Genomic DNA, 18,866 nt, shown 5'->3' with positions numbered 1-18,866 from the left:
CAGTGAAGCAAGAAGTTGAACTGATATACGGCCCTCAACTTTACGAGGTTTGTCGTTAGAACCGCAAATGGTTTGCAGCCTTGGATCAACGTGCATGGTTGCTAATGTTTGAGATATGGCGAACGTTGGAAAGAGCAAGTCCAACTGACCTAGGATGGATGCTGCAACCATGACTGATCATGTTTAACATCTGTTTGGCATGTGTTGGACAGCAACAGCTTTTAAAAATTGACTTCCAAACTAACCTATTTCTGGCCAGGTTTTTATTTGTCTTTCAAATCCATCCGTATCAATTTTTCCTGTTTTCCTTCTTATCTCAGCTTAAATCATTAACATTTTTTTTCTTAAATGATTAAAATAAAAGGAAAAAAATTATTACCTGTAATTTCCGCATGGTTCCTTCTAAAGCTGGAGTTCTACAAGAAAAAGAAAAATTTAATTTTAAAAAAAAACAGATTTTTAATTTTCTGAAATTTTAATATTTATCATCGTATTAATTTTAACGTCCATTTTACATTGCCTTTAAAAAATTGACTTCTAAACTAATCTATCTCTGGACAAATCTTTATTTATCCCTCATTTTCTTAAGTCCATATTCATTTCCTGTATCCATAATTTTATTTTCACCCAGCTGTACCTACCCGGCGTTATCCAGGATGCAGTGAAGTCATTTTTAGTTTGCAATTTTTATTTATTTGCACATTTTTTTTTTTTTTTTTAACTTTTACAGAAAAGGATATAAACTTTAGCTGTAAAGGAGACACCTCTTATATTCTTCAATGTAAAATAGGAGTTATCCTTTTGCCGATTTTTATTTTTAGGTGGTTATTTAAAAATGTTTGCTATGACTCGCCTTTTTAGTCCATTAAAAATGGGGGAAAGTTATTAACTTAGAGTGAGTTCTTTACGGCAAAGTGATGATTGAATATGGTCAAATTTGTGCTCATTTTTACATTAAATACTATCCCTATTAATCCTTAATTGTGCATCGAATGGATACTATAATACTTAGTTTGCTGTACCTTATCATAACAAAAATCCATACAAAATGTCAACCAGATTGGACCAGTAGTTTCTGATAAAACTTTGAGAGTAAATGTGATATTGTGGTAACTAATCCCTAGTAATCTCTAATTGTGCATCAAGCGGATACCATAATACTTAGTTTGCTGCACCTTATCATAACAAAGGTCCATACAAAATTTCAGACATAGTAGTTCCTGAGAAAAATGAAATTGATAGAAAAAGAGAACTATAATACAGATGTTTAATACTACCAGTAATGAAAAAAATATATATATATAGGAAATGATTCATTATCTTGTCAATAACATGTTAAATCGAGGGGCTTCTTTGGCTAGAAACAAAGTGAAGTATCTGTCATAATGCTACACTTAGTCTATTCTATTCTCAGTCAGTCAAGGACAAGTCCATCTAGACTGAGCCAATTTTTATTTTTGTTCTAATTAAGAGTGCCTCTTTTTGGAGAGCTGGATCCCCTTCCTTAAAAACCTACCTTGTGTCTAACTTTGCCCTCGTGGGGAGGCAAGTAAATAGGAACTGTAAATGACACAATAACAAATGAAAATTGGATAGTCAAAAGCAACGTTCGATTTTTTTTTTGACCTATCAACCTCTATGAGTTATTTAAGGTGAGTTGTTTTTTGTTGGGAGTCTTTATTTTCCTTGATTCAGATCTGATATATTTTTAGCTCTTTTAGGAATTTAAAGATATTCTGTACATTAGTATATTTAAATAAATTTTTCATATTATTAATTTTGAAGAAAGACTTTCTAAGGTTCTTTAATGTTTCCCATTCCATAAGGATGTGTTTGACTGTGATAGGTGTTTGGCATGTACTACATTTTGATTGTAATTCTTTGTTCAGAATAAAGGAGTGTGTGAGATTTGTGTGCTTTATGCCGAACCGGGATAGGATATCTTGTTCTTTCCTGGATTTTATGAGGGCAGGGATATATGTATTTATTTTGGATCTTATTTGAAATAATTTGTTTTAAGTGTTGTTCTTCCATTTTGTTGCCATTTGTTTTGGAGAAATTTATTTTTGGTTTCAGATCTGTATATGGAATTTTGAGATTTTCGGGGTTAATCTGAGAGCAGATTTAATGTTTGATGTGTCAGCTAAAATGCTATTTGGGTCTGACTTTTAAAATCCAACACGGTAACTTTATATGTCAGGTGTTTAACATAGCTGACACTACGTTTTGGTCAACTAATCCTGCTTGGGTAGGATTGAAACTGCTATCTTTTGACAGTAGGTGAGCATTATCTGAAAATAGTAGGTTCAATCCTAAGGCCAGAGAATTAGTTGGCCAAAACGTGGTGAGACAACAACAACTATTGAAGGCAGTAATTATTGGGGATACAGTTAAGAGACTCAGCATTCCTATCCCGTTGCGGTTAATCACTTGAAGAAGGCCAGAGGAGGAGTTGGCCGAAGTGTGGTGAAACAAAATAACTATGAAGATGAGGATAACAGTTTGTAAAAAGAATGAATACACCAGTTACTCATCTCAAAGGATTCCAATAAAAATAAAATATAATTTTTTTTTTTACAAAATCAGACAGGATCCGCTAGTATAAAAAAATAAAAACACGAGCAAGGATATCTATCAAGAAGATTTGGGAATATTTCGGACCCCGTAGGTGTGATCACACTAACTCCAAACCCTTGTGCCATCACTGCAATGTTGTATCTCCATGCTTATTTTACAAGTACTTAATTGAAACGTGCGCAAACGAACTTGGAGCACTGGTTTCTTGACGTAAATACCTCCTCTCCTGACTAATCTTACAAGTAGCAAAATTCCACACCTTCACTGTAGAGGTACTCTCGATACCAGAAAGCCTTCTGCTCTGAAAATTTCTTTTCTTATACTATTAAGACTTTAAAATTTCTTCCACCTATTCTGTACCGCAATTGTCTTTTTGGTTGCCCACACTGAGGATTGAACCTTCAAAATAAGGTTACTTTTACAACTGAACTTTTCCAAGTATTCTAACCACTGTGCCACAAGCAATTCCAGTACGAATATTAGGAAATTTTTTTCCCTCTATCTCTCTCTCACCTCTCTCTGGTGCAAAGTTTTTTTTTTTTTCTATTCCTTTTTTGATTATATGTATTACTTTTTTTGTTCTTTTTGAATTCTAATATTTATATCGTTGTTACTTCTATGTTACAGTTTCAGTGGCAAAAGGATTAGGAGATTTGCTATGAAGAAGAGCAAATGGGAGGAAGTTTCTACAGAAAGAAACAAAATGCCCCTGTAAGTGTGATCCCTAATTTACAATAGTTCCTTATGCCTCAGTGGCAATTCTCTTGTTTAAGGTGAATATGAGATTTAAAAAAAAATTTCTCATGAAAATTTTTTGTTTTCTTCCCCTTTTTATTTTATTCTATTCCGGAACAATGCCAGACCAGGACAACTAGTATATATATTAGTGGTGGGACAATTAATCAGAATTGGGAATTGGAAGATTTGGGGGTATCGGAACTGGTATCAGAAAATTGATGCCTATTTTCTGATGCCAAAATGATTCCTTAAATTGTCTTTTTTATTTGATTTTGCTTAAAGTAAAATCTTCCATTGCTGGTAATATTGATAAAATAATAAATATTTATTGACTTTAAAACACCAATAAAGCTAAACTCGATAGCTCATCCTCCACAAGTGTAATTTAACGTTTAGGAAAATATGTGCATATTTAACAAGTGTTTTTACGAAAATCAGGAAAAAATAACAATCTTATAGTTAAATAATTAGAGATTTATAAAGAATCGGGATCAGGATTAGTAATTGTATTGGAATCGGGGAAAATATAGGAATCGTCCCATCACTAATATATATATAAACAAAAAAAACACACTGGCAAGATTTCTTATGAAACATCATTGGCAAAATTGTATTCTTTTATTGCTATTACATGTCTATTCATATGCTGCATTTCGTGGTCAGTGAAAGAATAATCTTTCTAGACTGAGGTAATTTAAATCTTTGCCAATTCAGAATTGCATGCTCCGTTTTTTTTTGGGGGGGGGAAGCTGGATTTCCCCTTACATTAAATATCAATCTTCTGTTTAACTCTAAACCATCTCCCCTCTGTGGGGAGGCAAATTAAAACCTACACGGTTAATGATTACTAAATTAATCACCTTATATGCATTAACACTTATCCTCGAGTAGCCTTCAGGCCTAGATAAGAGGTGACTACCTAGTTAAAACAAAAAATGAATAAAGTAAATAAAAACATTTGTTTGTTTATTTTTCTTTTTGCTATTAAAACCAGATATTTGACCTCGGTTCCCAAAATCAACAGAGATTAGACAATTCCTATAATGACTTGGTCTCTGTTGATTCTGGTGTAATGCTGATTCTGTGCAGTTCTAGTAAGTCCGCCCTCCCAGGTTTTGCCTTCTCTCTTTGAGAAAGGGTTAATTTATAGTTAATCACTTGAGATTCACTGTAGAAATGCCGATAGGGCTGCACAGGCATTTTTGCAAAGTCAGAGGGCTCCTGCTCTAGAGCACTGACATTTTCAATCACATTTTCCAACCCTAGTGTCATAGTTCATGTGATGGAAGAGAACTAGATACCGACACCATTGTAGCTAGTATATTTAAAAACAGAAGACAAAAAACAACTCTTAACTCAGTGTCCCTGTAGGCATAGTCTCTAATTCACAGAAGTCCCTAGCGTCTCAGTGACAATTTGTCATTTTTGAGGTAACGAGACTTAAAAAAAACAAAACAAAAAAAAGAAAACAGATTTTTTATGAAAATGTCTTTTCTTTTTATAATTTTACTAGCCTGGGTATCCAGCGTTGCCTGGGTGTTTGGAGGTGTGTGTTGAGCAAAGAAGAAGAAAAAAAGTGGTAGTAGGTAGGCAGGCTTGAACTCATGCCGCGCAGGAGGAAAAGAACGTGAAGAAAAAAAAAAAAAAAAAAAAGAGTGACATCTTTGCTGTTGCACCCACCACTAAACCGGAACTGACAAAGGTTTAAATTAAGGCTAGTCAATCGAAAAGAGGGGATAACTCTCGAAATTATCTGCAAATAAAGTGGCCCCCTCCTTGTAGAAAAGTACCCAGTTGAGGGTGAAGGAATTAATGTTTTTGGCCAATTTTTTTATATTTGTCGTTTGAAGGATCGCGCTTCAAAACGATACTGATCTTGTGAAAATCCGTCGCCTCTGGCGAAAGTTTTAGGCAGACATACAAACATACATACATTTAAACAGACAGGTGAGATTTATATTATAGATTAGCGGGGGTGCCCAGCATTGCCAATGTGTTTGTTGGTATAAAAAAAAAAAGATTTGGTAGGGAGGTAGGCTCGAAATGGAAAAGAAAGTGTGAATTACCTCACATCTTACCGCTCAGCCAGGATGGAAGAGGAACTGAAAAGTGTTTTAATTTAACAGCTAAAAACTTAAGTGACAACAGATGCATGAATTTAATGAGGTCAAGCATCACATGACTTAACTTTGACTGCAGCCCAGTTTTCCCAGGATGTTTAGGAAAACCAGCTCCCCATAAAAAGGGAAGTATCCTAATGAATACCAATTGTCTGATATGACAGTTTTTTTTTTTCTCCCCCGCATTGATCAAACCTGATTGCTTTCTGGATGTCTTGGCACAAAAGGCCGAGAACTCTACTTCGCTTTCACAGTTTCGCTTTTTTTATACAGAAAAGCCAATGAGACACGCGAAGAGTAAAAAAACATTGCGAAAATAGTGTGTAAAAGTTGCCCAAATTAAAGATACACGTGACCCCCCTTTCGTAAATTGGAGATATTATAATCTAGGTAGTATATAAAAAGTTCTAAGAAACAGTGACCCCCCCCCCCACTTAAGCTCCTCCACAAAAAAAGCCTTTGCCGGACATACACAAAAAATGCACACACGCACATTTTCGCTTTTATATTATAGATTAAATTATGAGGCAACATCAGATCAAAACAGTATATTAAAAAACAAAACAAAAAAGAAAATCAAACAACAAACAAATGCTACCAAGGATATCCGTGAAAAAGATTTCTTATAAAACGTCATTGGCAACGTTTCATTCTTTCCCAGATAATATATTTAAAGAGTTTCTCTTGTAAACCATTCTCATAGGATAACTCTCTGCATAAGTGTTGAAATAAAAACAAAAAAATAAAATAAAAACAAATAAAACACGAAACATCTAAAGAATTTATTGACTTAATGAAATGATGCAGACAAAAAGAATGTCTTAGTTTGCGTATATATAGTAAATGTGCTTGGAAATCGTATCATTCTGTAAAGTGACAATGACAGCATAATAAAACGGATCGCTGCAAGTAAAAAGATTGTCACTGATCAAAGGGGGGAAAAAATCAAGAAAGAAATTCTATCAACATTGTCGAGTTTTGTTTTGTTTTTTTATTATGCTAAGATGCGAAATTAAGTGTGAACCTCAACGGCTCGTTTCTCTCTCATGATTCTATAGAATGTCAGTGTCTTTCAACCGCATCAGAGAAAGTTACACAATTCCATTAAAAAAAATAAATAAATAAAAATAAATTGTTTTTGCATTCAACTCTGGTGAAGTGGAGGGATGCAAGTACTTGGAAATAAAATTAAAAAATTAGAAAGTAAACCATGAAACTGTGAAAAAAAAAAAAAAAAAAAAAAAAATTTTTTTTTAAATAAATATAAATTTTATGTTCCTGAATTTTTGAGATGAGGATTGATAATTCGTATTATCCGGATTATTCGGATTACCGTTCTCATCTTGAGTGTTAATCTTACAATAATTCGCTCAATGCAAACTCCGACCTTCTTCAGGTGCATCTTGTTGAATTTCAGAATCTTTCTGTGAATTCGGGAATCTACACCATACTTCGAATGAAACAAGGAGTAGATTATTCTTGTTGCGTCAGCTATGACTGGGTGGAAGTTCTAAATAATTTGCAATTGTATTTGGAGCATTGCCTGCATTGAAGATTGAATCTTCAACCTCCAGAAGAAAATAACATACATTGAATTTCACCAAGCACTTTATCAAATATGCCACGGGTCCTTGTCAAAAAATTGCACTCTTAGTATAAATTTTTGGACTCTAAAACTGTTACTGTCATAATATTAAGGCAGAGAAACTAAAATCATGTAACCTGCTGATGTCACTCAATTTGATCTGTTCAATATGGTCATAGATCTCAAGAAATGACCGGAAGTAGATAATGTCTAATGACAGAAGCGAAAGAAGATAGATAACCATTTTCTTTTGTAATTCTCAAAGATGCCGTGTCATTGCGTTGTATCAAATTGCAGAGGAAATTACAAAAATGGTCCAAAATTCACTGTATTTTCATTTCTGAAAGACAAGGAATTATTTTACATTTGGATACATGCAATTAAAAGAGAAGTTCTTGCCAAGTGATCATAGCAAAGTGAGATTTTTTAAAAGTTGAATTATTATTAAAATTCGAAATTTCATAACGATATTTAAAAAAAAAAGTATCATCGTATATATTAATTATTTATCAAATAGATCATTAAATGATTTTATATTTTTAATATTAGAGTTTATTATTTTTTTTCTTTAACAAGGTTTGAAGTGTCTAAAAAAAATAAAAAAAGAAGTGTATCCCGGCACGAAGATAGTTGAAAAAATATAATTTTTGACCTCATAACAAATCATTTTTACGTGAGATTTTTTTCTAAGCCTGTTGTTGTGATAATAAAATTTTTCATCGAACTGTTGATTATATATTTTAGTTAATTTTCAATAAATTTAGTGAACTTTTAGCCCCGATCATGACTTTACGATTATGTTGATTTTTTCTATCTTTTAGTTTTTAAATTTCATTATGATATTAAAAAAAAAAAAAAAAAATTATTTGATTGAATTTAATTTGTTTTATTTATTTTTGTTGTCTTATCGTTCGTTTTCAGTAAAACTAATTTATCATTCATTTTCATTTTTCAAATTATTTATTGTTGGTTTTGATTAAAAACAAATCGTTCGTTTGGATTTTTAAAAATATTGTTGTTCGTTTTGATTTAAAAAAATATTTATTGTTTGATTTTAAGTTGATTGTTTAGTAATTGTTTTTGCAATACTTGATTGTCTTCTGCTTCAAACATGTAATTTTACATGCATAATTTTGTTTATTTATCTCTATATATATATATCAATAAAAGTGAAATTGTTTGTATGTGTGTGTGTACATTTCCCTACCAAACTACTCAGTCAATTTTCAGTCTACAGACTAGAGGTTTGACATAAGTGGTATTGAGATTTGTGGAAATCTTTTTAATCAGTTTTCGGCCAGAAATTTGGCTGTCAAGGGGTCAAAGTTCAACGATTTGACCTTTGAAACTCTACTAAACTCCTTTGCCAATTTTGGGTCTAAACACTTGAAATTTTAGATGTAGGTTACTTGGACATGGATCAAACTTTTTAATTTGATTTGAGCCCAAAGCAGTAAATGTTAAAGGATCAAAGTTAAAAAAATTTGACCTCTGCGGTCTCTACTAAATTACTCAGCCAATTTTTAGTCTAAACATTTGAAATTTTATATAAAGTGTATTCAGACATGGGGCAAGATTTTTAATCGGCTTTTGGCTGAAAATTTGGCTGCCAAACGGTCAAAGTTCAAAAGATTTGACCTTTGCGGTGTCTAGCAAACTATTCAGCCAATTTTGGGTTTAAACATTTGAAGTTTTACATAAAGGGTATTCAGACATGCAGCAAGCTTTTTAATCAGTTTTTGGACGAAAATTTGGCTGGCAAGAGGCAAAAATTGTAAGAGTTGACCTTTGCAAACTCTACTAAACTTCGCCAATTTTGGGTCTAAACATTTGAAATTTTAGATGTAGGTTACCTGGACATGAGTTAAACTTTTTAATATATATATATATACATATGCACATAAAGTTATGAACAGTACATAGTGCCTGAGCAAAGCCGGACTGAACTGCTAGTATTGATTAAAGTTCAGTTTTACTATAAATCGAATCGTGCTCCTTTCTTTTCTTCTTTTTAAATGCAATTTATAAATAAATAATGAATGTATTTTCGTCTTTAAAATTCATAAAACAACAAAACGTTTAATTACCACAGTAACACAAAACTTTTTCGTTTTGAATTAAAATAAAATTAATATCGAATGAGTTTTAGTACAAATGATCATGTTCCTTATTTTTCTCTATTTTAATATAATCTTCTAATGCGTTTTGTAAAAAAATTTATTCATTAATTGACAGCCAAACTGTTCCACAGATCTTGCTGGCTAGGACCTCAACAATGACGTCATTTTTTCAGCTTACAGGTCTTAATAACATTACGAAGGCTACGCTTAAGCCTTATTTTGTTATTAGATGTCGGTCTGTCTGTCTCTCTCTCTCTATATATATATATATGCATACACCTATAAAGTTGATTTTTTTTTTTCTCGCTTTGACATTGATATTAAAATTCTTTTTCTTCTTAAAAATTATTAAAATGAACTTTTTAATATACTCAGTCATGGATATACGAGCGACTATGTAAAGATTAACCAATTTGCATATTCCTTTAAAAAACAAGCATTAACTACTTATTCATTTTGTATGGTTTGTTAGATGATTGGTTTCATTTTACTATTAAGCTGAATTCTATTAATGCATAGTGTTTACATTCTGCATAATTGTATAGAATTTAAGATGAAAAAGTTTGAGCACACATATATAAATAAAAGTGACCTTGTCTGTGTCTGTGCGAGAAGTCGCTACCAAACTTCTCTTTGAATATTTGATCTGCAGACTGTAAATTTGATATATAGGGAATTCTGTAGCATACTTTCGATTTGGTATTAAACCAGTAAAATAGCTACTAAGGGGTCAAAATTGAAAAAAAAAAAAAAAAAACCCTTGGCCTGGCATGAGTCAGGTATACCCGTTCTTTGTCTGCACATGCACTAATTAAAAGTTATAGTTTAAACAAGGTTATTTTTTTTGCAGTTTTGTATACGTATGGATTTAGGTCATATGCCAATGAATAAGGATGGAGATCTTAAAGTTTTAGTTTAGATTCTAGCTGATGGCATACAAGCCACTTTTTTTTTTTTAAACTTTTCAAAATCACTACTATATATTAGGTACAATATAATAATCGATAGAGAACTGGCTCTATAATGATAAATACGAAATCTTCATAAATTAAAATATAATATTTAAGCAAATTTTACAAATGGGCAACACAGGACGTCCTGCTAGTATATAAGTGACCTTGCCTGCATGTGGACTAGTTTCTACCAAACTACTCTATCAATATTTAGTCTACAGACTTGAAACTGGATATATAATAGATCTAGACCTGCGGAACAAATGCAATTTGGTTTTTAGCCAGTAAAAATAGCTGCTAAGGGGTAAAAATTGAAAAAATTGGAACTTGACAGGTTCAAGTCGACTTAAAGTGCTCCTCTCTGCATGCACAAATATACATTTATACATTAAAAGCCAGTAATTTTTAAAGTTTTGATATCTATCTGTCATTAGCTCAGATGGTAAAGAATAACACTGAAGTGCTAAATATTTTGGTTTCGATTCAAGCTGATGGCACCCGTCATTTTTTGCTTTACGTTTTGAAATCACTACTACATATTGGGTACAATATAATAATCCATAGGGAACTGGCTCTATAATAATAATGAAATCTACATAAATTAAAATATACTTCAGCATATTTTATAACTGAGCAATGCATACTAGTATACACAAAACATGCTTGATTGTTTATTTGCTCTTTCTCCATTCCCCTTCTTCCCCTCTTTAGATAGCTCTGCTTTCCCCTTCTCCCCCTCTTCACATAGCTCTGCTTTCCCCTTCTCCCCCTCTTCACATAGCTCTGCTTTCCCCTTCTCACTTCTTAATGTTCCCCACTTCTTAACAAATATTGGCTAGCCAGAATCAAAGTTGAATATACTCTTTCAATATGCTCCTAATACTATCATTACCTTAGGATTTCCCTTTTCTTCTTTATTTATGTCATTTATTAATTTGTGTCATCTAACCCTCTATGCTGCTACTGCTACTCTCTTTTTCTCACTTCCTTCATCAAAAAGATAGAATTTTCTTTTGTTATTCAACTGAAAATGTCCAAACAACTTCCGGCTATTTGTTTCGATGTCTGTTTTATGCTTTTTTTTTTTTTTTTGTCTTTTCAACAGCTTTGTTTTCCTTTCTATTACAATTTCCGGGCCCGTTTACAACTGAATTACAGCCATAAAACGATCCAAATACCAAGACCAATCTTTTGCAGTTTTCATATTAAAAGCTAACTTTAACTACCCAAAATGTTGCTTTGACATTTTGCAGTAATGACGAAAGGGGATTCGGATGAAACTGGCCAGCAGTGACAGCCGAGAACTTTCTGACTTTAAATGCATTTTACACTTAATATATGTATTTTTATACTCTTTTCCACCCAAACATGGCATATTGCGACTTGGATGTAAGGAGCTACTATTTGGGATCATGCATAAGAGGAGATTGTGAGGAGTTGAACAATGAGATATCTATCTGCATTACATTTAAACTTCTGCATGTCAGTACACTCAGCGAAGTAGAAAAACGGAGGGAATTCCAAAGTCTATCAGTCCAAGGGAAGAAATTATTAAAATAGAAGTCTTTCTGACATCTAGAGACAACAGTGAAGGAGTGGAATTTTGCTCCTTGTCAGGGAGTATACATGTTGAGGGGAAACAAGTGCTAGAAGCTCATCAGAGCACATTCCATTCAAGTACCTGTAAAACATGGACAAGGTTGCAATATTTTGTTGAAGGAGCAGAAGTTGGAATTTTGCCCATAGTGCGGGATCTATTAGATTTGGACTCTTTCTTGGAGCCTGTCTAAGAAGAAAGACTAGTGGGTTGATAGACCAACTCATACGTGGTAAAAATACTTAGCAAAGTTTTATTAATTTTACTTATACAAAAGTTTTGGATTTTATGGCAGTAATTAAACAATAACATAAAATGACTGAGCTTTCTTCTAAAAAACAATTCCAATTTCAAAGATTTCTTAGATATTTCGTTGCTTTATGTTTCTGAATTTTTGAGATGAGGATTCATTATTTGTATTATTTGGACTACCGTTCTTATCTCGAGTGCTATTTTCACAATACTTTGATCAATGTAATCTGATTTTTTTCAGCTGTATCTTTCTGTACTCACAAATCTTTCTGCCAAACTCTGGAATTTTCACAGAATTTCACACAGAGTTCTTTTTTTAATTCACCGGGGTAGCACGCTCTCGTTCCATCATGACTAAATAAAAATGCAAAGTAATTCACACTTGTATCTTGAGTGTTGCCTGCACTGAAGATTCAACTTACAACTGAATTTTACCAAGTATTTTATCCATTATGGTTCGGGTCTTTGTGGACAATTCTAATGTGAATTCTAGGAGCATTAAAACTATTTTTAGTTTAGATGTACAATCTTACTCTTTACTACTATAAATCATTTTATCCGGGATTATATCTAATTCCTGATTATCTTCCAAGAACATACTTGATTTACATTTTTACTTTCATATTCTTCCTTTTTTTTTTCTTACTTCTACCATACTTAATTTATCCTGATTTATTTACATTTTTTAATTAAACATTTTTTTTTTATCAGAACTTCATTGTAACTTGATAATGTAATAAAGTTTCTATGTAACTTTACTCTTTGTCTTAATATATATATCTAATATATAAAAAGTAAAATGGGTGCACGTGTTTGTGTATGTCCACAAAAGGCAGGGTTATGGAAGTCTGACTAACTTTTAGGCTTGCAAAAATTGATAAGCTTCTAAGACTGATCTTAACTGCAGACCTGAAATTAAAGACTTACATCAAATCCATTGCTAAGGAAAAATGGTTGAAGCCTTCTACCACTCCAGAATGTGTTTCTGTTCTTGTATAAGAGACAACTACATCTCAAGATGGAGTATTGTTGCCACATCTGGAGAAGTGCTACTCAAAGCACTTTTTCTTACCTTGACAGGGTACAAAATCGATTTAAAATTCAGATTAAAAATGCCCTTTTCTCATCCCTACACCCCCTTTTTCAGAGAAAAGAAATGTCTAACCTTTCTTTACTCTATCATTATTTTCATGGCAGGTGTTCGACTGAGCTCCAAACAATGGCCACTCCCTGTAAAATATTCACAATGAATACTTCTCTAGCTACAACCGCTGTCAAGTTTTCTGTACCTAAAACTAGACAAAACTTCCATGAACAAAGTTTCTTTCTCCCAGAACTGTCTGTCTGTGGCAGTTTAAGACTTTGCATTATCCGAACACGTCTACTGTTGCATTTTGGGAGTTACCTTTGAAAGTTTCTTTCTTTTTTTTAAATCAAGTGTGACGTGTATTGTTTCAATTTGAAAAAGCACCAAAATCAGTTTCCAGTTATGTTTTAAATTGAAAGAATAATTTCTAATTCAATCAATCCTTTCCCACTTTATTCCCGCAGAAAGCATTCCTGGAAACTCATGCTTTCTGTGAATGAATCCCCATTATGTGGAGTTTGAATTAATTTTCAGGTTTTACTTAAGTTTGTATGTGCACGGACGTGTTACATTCGTCTCTAATTCAAAGGAGCTTCTGCCTATTCCTGCAGAAAGCATTTCGGAGACGTATGCTTTTTGCGGATGAATCCTCATGGGGAGTTTGAATTAATTGCCAGTTGGGAACTTGTAAAGGAAATTACAGATTCGTTTTGATTCCTGTCATGGATGTTTGTATGAACTTTTCAGTGAATACAGCGATAAGTATAATTGCTGTTCTCCAAATTCTTGATTTGCCTCAATTAAGAAGGATGGGCTTATTGGAGAAGGCAACTACCAGCTCTGAGAGTATGCACAGTGCATTGCTTATGCAACGACAGATTGAATCAAGAACTCTATTCAAAGGTAAGTGTTCGACTTTGCAAATTTTGTATCCTCAAGGGTCTTTCATCTCTGTGGATTTTATTCACAGAAGTCACTATCTCAGGATTGCTTTCCAGCTGACTACAACATGGTTGTTGTTAAGTCCAATTTAAACAAATTCTTGTTGAACTGCCTTTTCAAATAATCAAATTCTATTTAACCACCACCATCTTTACCAATCATTGTGGTGTTATATCACTGTCCACCTGATACTCATTTACCCTTATATCCTTGAATAGTTTTTCAATCTTGATAAGTGGTGACACCTTAGTAATAAAATTCTGGTTCGACTTCTGATTTTAATATTAATACGATTCTTCGGATCTTAAAAACTCTGACCAACTCCTAGCATTCTTACCAGTCAGACTTCTTCCAAAATCTCTGATGCTGCAACCCTAGTTATCGAGATTCTAAACATGTTCATCTTATTAACTGTAAACTTCTTTTCAAAAAGAAAAAAAAAAAAAAAAAAAAAAAAAAAAGAAGAAAATTGATCACTTTGGATTAAACAATGCAAATCCACTTCTGATGTCCACATTCCAAATTATCTATCGTGAGTCAATGAAAACCAATTACGCCACCTACCCACAACAAATAAAGTGCCAAACATTTGTAAGAATAGAAACCACAAAAAGATGAATCATTGATTTTGTTTAAACAAGTCTTTTATAAGAAACTAGAATGGCTACCCAGCACTGTTCAGGAGCATAGACAACAAAGATAAAAAGAGTTTAAAAAAATAAAAAAAAGAAAAAAGTCTCTTTTACATTACTAATCTCCTTCTCCCCAGTCAAGATGGATTTCTCCTCTTACAGAGGTCAGAACAGATAATATACATAATACACCTTGATTCTAACCGAAAACCAAGGAAGTGTATATTTTGTTTGAATTTAACACTAAAAAAGTTGATGAGGGAAGCTTAAAAAAAAAAAAAATAACAATAAAAATAAATAAATAAAATAAAATGATTAAAATGCCCCCTCCCTTTCCAAACTTATTGATTTAAGAAAAAAAACAAAACAAAAAAAAAAAATATTTTGTCAGAGGCAATGCTGAAAAAGAGTATACCAGCTTTGTGGGTATGTCTTGCGTAGTTTATGACTTTTAGATGTGCATGCACACACACCTACCCTAAGAGATTTACCCAGCGTTGCTCAGGTATGTTAAACATCTAACATATAAAGTTATCTTGTCAGATTTCTAAGTCAGACCCAAACAGCATTTAAACTGACAAATCACACTTTGCTTCTGACTAGCCAATTTACATTTGTTATTGTTGTGCCATGTTATTAGCATTATAACAATATAGTTTGGTACAATTTATTTTTTAAAATTACTGATATGAATAGGTCATCCTGTCCTGGTACAGTGAGCTGATTTCCTTTAAAGAAACTGAAATGATTTGCAATATTTGGATTCTTCAGACTACTGTTATTTGCACAACATTTCAGTTGATGTAACCTCTAACCTTTTTTTAGGTGTATCTCGTTGAACTCTGGAATCTTTCTGCTAAACTCGGGAATCTGTACAGATTTTTGAACGGAATACGTACATCAAATCTGTTGCCAAGGCCGCTGGAAAAATGGTCGGATCCTTCTATCGATCTAGTAGATATCTCACTGCTGATGCAATTCTCTATCTATATAAGAGCCAGATACGTCCAAGGATGGAATACTGTTGCCACATATGGGCAGGAGCTGCTAGAAAAGACTTGTCCAGCCTTGATAGGATTCAAAATAGACTTCGTGGCCTGGTGGGAGATGTCCTTTTCTCTTCGCTGCAACCTCTATCTCACAGAAGAGATGCTGCGAGTTTGCTTTATCGTTATTTTCATGGAAAGTGTTCAACTGAGCTTCAATCTATGGTCCCCCCTCGCCAAACTTTCACAAGAAACACTAGACTAGCTGAAAACATTATCAATAATTTTCCCCACTCTTTATCTGTACCTAAACCTAAACATAGATTCCATGATCAAAGCTTCTTTCTTAGAACTGCACGCCTGTGGAATTGTCTTCCGTTTTCCTGCTTTCCAGCTGTCTATAATATGGTTGTCTTCAAGTCCAACGTGAACAAGTTTCTGATGAGCCGTTCCACTTAAGTTAACAAATTTATTTAACTTCCATTACCATCGATTACTATATTTTCCTTTTGACTACTCTACACTCTTTAACCCTTATCCTTGAGTGGCCTATCGGCCTTGATAAGTGGTGACGCCTATGTAAAAAAAAAAAAAAACCCCAAAAAACCCTATATTCAACTCACAGAGGCAACATGTTTTCATTCTGTCCGTCATGAAGAAGGTAAGAGGTTACATCGGCCAAAACATTGTAAAAATAACACTCAAGGTGAGAACAGTAGTCCGAACAATCCAAATAATACGAACAATCAATCCTCATCTAAAAAAATTCAGAACTGTAAACTGAAACGGGTCATTATTTTCTGGACAACCTAAAAAATAATAATAAAAAAAAGAAAACATGAGTCAGATGAAATTATCCAAAGAGTTTTTATTTTTCTTGTCTTTCTTCAGATGTGTTATGAATTTGTATTTGCAATTAACACCCTTTTTCTCTGATAAACAGTGATCTATTGTTGGAGTATAATTACGCGAGATAATAAAGTCTAAAAAACCATTGTAAAATAAACAAATAACAGACTCATTTCAAAGATAAAACACCTTCTTTTGGTAGAAAGTATCAGAATGCGATTGTCTTAAATTAGCAAAAAACCTTCATTTTAAACACACAAAACAATTTTTTTAATAACTTCAGCAGACAGGTTTTAGGTTTGGCTTGTTTTACGGCATATCAACTATGGATGACTTAATGCCAAATAAAGTTGTCAAATATAATTCTATGTAAATAATTATTTTTTTCTCCAAAATTATAGAACTAAGAAATATGTTAACATGTAGTTTGCATCATTACATTACAAGTACCTGAAATGAGGTTTTCACACCTTTTTCTGTGCGGCAGTTAAAATTGCATTACTCTGGTTTATGATGATGGAAAATAATTGAACATTATATATTGTTTTTAAGATTCATTGCTCTTAAATAGATTTTTTTTTTTTTTTACAACGGAGTCACCATTTATCAAGGTCTGGAGGACACTCGAGGATAAGGGTTAATGAGTGTACAGTGTTCAAAAGGGAACATGTCATAGTAATTGTTAGTAATGGTAATTTGGATTACCTAAAATGGTGGTTCATCAAGAATTTGTTTACGTTGGACTTGAAAACAACCATATTGTAGTCAGTTGGAAAGCAGGAAAACAGAACAGAGTTCCACAGGTGTGCAGTTTTAAAAAAGAAGCTTTGTTCATGGAATCTACATTTAGGCTTAAGCACAGATAAAGAGTGAGGGAAATTATTGATAGTGGTTTCAGCAAGACGTGTCTGCTTTTCGTGAAAGTCAGGACAAAGGGGACCATAGATTGGAGCTCAGACAAGCACTTGCTATGAAAATAACGATAAAGCAGAGACAAGCTCGCGACATTTCTTCTGTGGGAAAGAAGTTGCAAGGAAGAGAAATGGCATCCCCCACTAGGCTACGAAGTCTATTTTGAGCGCTATCAAGGCAGGATAAGCTGCATCTAGCAGCTCCTGCCCAGATATGGCAACAGTACTCCATCCTTGGACGTACTTGGCTCTTATACAGGTAGAGAATTGCATCAGCAGTGAGATATCTACTGGAGCGGTAGAACGATTCCACCATCTTTCCAGCAGCCTTGGCAATGGATTTGATGTATGTGTTCCATCTCAGGTCAGACCTAGAAGCTTGTCAAAACATGGAGCCTCCCCAAGATGAGAGCCATTCATTTCGATTGATGCCAAATAGAGATCAGAACATTGATAGTGGAAAGATAGAAGCTTTGTTTTAGATGCATTAAAATTAATCACCTCTTTCCCCATTACACCACGTGATCAAGATCAGAGGAGAGAGAATCAGAGAGAACTTGGTCGTTTATGGCCTTTGAAATGTTGCCATAGATAATACTGTCGTCAGCATAAATGTCTACGAATGATCTTAGGATGTGAATTGAGAGATCATTTATGTAGATCAGGAAGAGAGTTGGGGCCAGAATGGACCCTTGAGGGACTCCAGCATTAATACTGTGAGCTTCTGATTACTACCCATCAACCACTACTCTGATGAATCTATCAGGGAGAAATGATTTAATAATTGAAAAGACATTTCCAGCTATACCACAGCTGGAGATCTTGTGAAATAGACCTTTATGCCATACCCTATCAAAGGCTTTTGATATGTTAAGAGCAATTGTCATAGAAAGGAAGCCTCTGTCGAGAGATTTGCTAATACTAGGAGATATAAGTGTTAGCACATCTGCTGTAGATCCAAAACAGAAACCATATTGCATGTCACTGAGGAGGTTATTTTTGCTGAGGTGGTTGACTACTTCTCTATTTAACACAGATTCCAGCAACTTACTAATGAAGCACAGGAAACTGATTGGTTTGTATTGAGAGAGAGAGATAACTGATCACCTGAATTTTTAAATACGGGACATACTGATGAGGTTTTCTAGGGTGTTGGGAAGCAATTCTCCTTAAGACAATGCTTAAACAGCTGTGTAAGTATGGGAGCTAGTTCTGGTTGAAGCTTTTTTAGCACTATAATAGAAATGCCGTTAGGGCCACTTGCCTTACTGGAATCAAGGTTTCTGATTAGCTTGGCAACATCACACAAATATTTGGATGTACTTTTTCAGACACAGGAGGAAATACGAGGGGGGGGCTGCTCTGATCTCATAAGGTAAAATTAGCTGCAAAGTTTTTGGCAAAGAGTTTAGCTTTGTCTGATGCTGACGACGTTACCTCAGGTTCATTGATGATGGTTGGGATAAAACACACACTTCTATTCAGGATCCTGTTTGTTATTTTCCAAAATTGGTAGG

General features: G+C 33.6%; 1 protein-coding gene across 1 annotated transcript in view; it reads right to left on the bottom strand.

The window, feature by feature from the left end:
- The window catches only part of LOC145260695 (dihydrolipoyllysine-residue succinyltransferase component of 2-oxoglutarate dehydrogenase complex, mitochondrial-like), a 160,540-nt gene that overhangs the window by 121,051 nt on the left and 20,623 nt on the right, over positions 1 to 18,866 (bottom strand). Inside the window, exon 2 of the mRNA XM_080119096.1 lies at positions 380 to 416. Within this exon, the coding sequence (XP_079975222.1) occupies positions 380 to 416 (37 nt within the window). The remainder of the gene's footprint in view (positions 1 to 379; positions 417 to 18,866) is intronic.

The sequence above is a fragment of the Euprymna scolopes genome, chromosome 36 (genome assembly GCF_053919585.1).
Source record: "Euprymna scolopes isolate OS-2025 chromosome 36, ASM5391958v1, whole genome shotgun sequence".
In the NCBI taxonomy this organism is placed as follows: domain Eukaryota; kingdom Metazoa; phylum Mollusca; class Cephalopoda; order Sepiida; family Sepiolidae; genus Euprymna; species Euprymna scolopes.
Note: the sequence above shows the minus strand (reverse complement) of the source record. Positions and strands in the feature narration are given on the sequence as shown.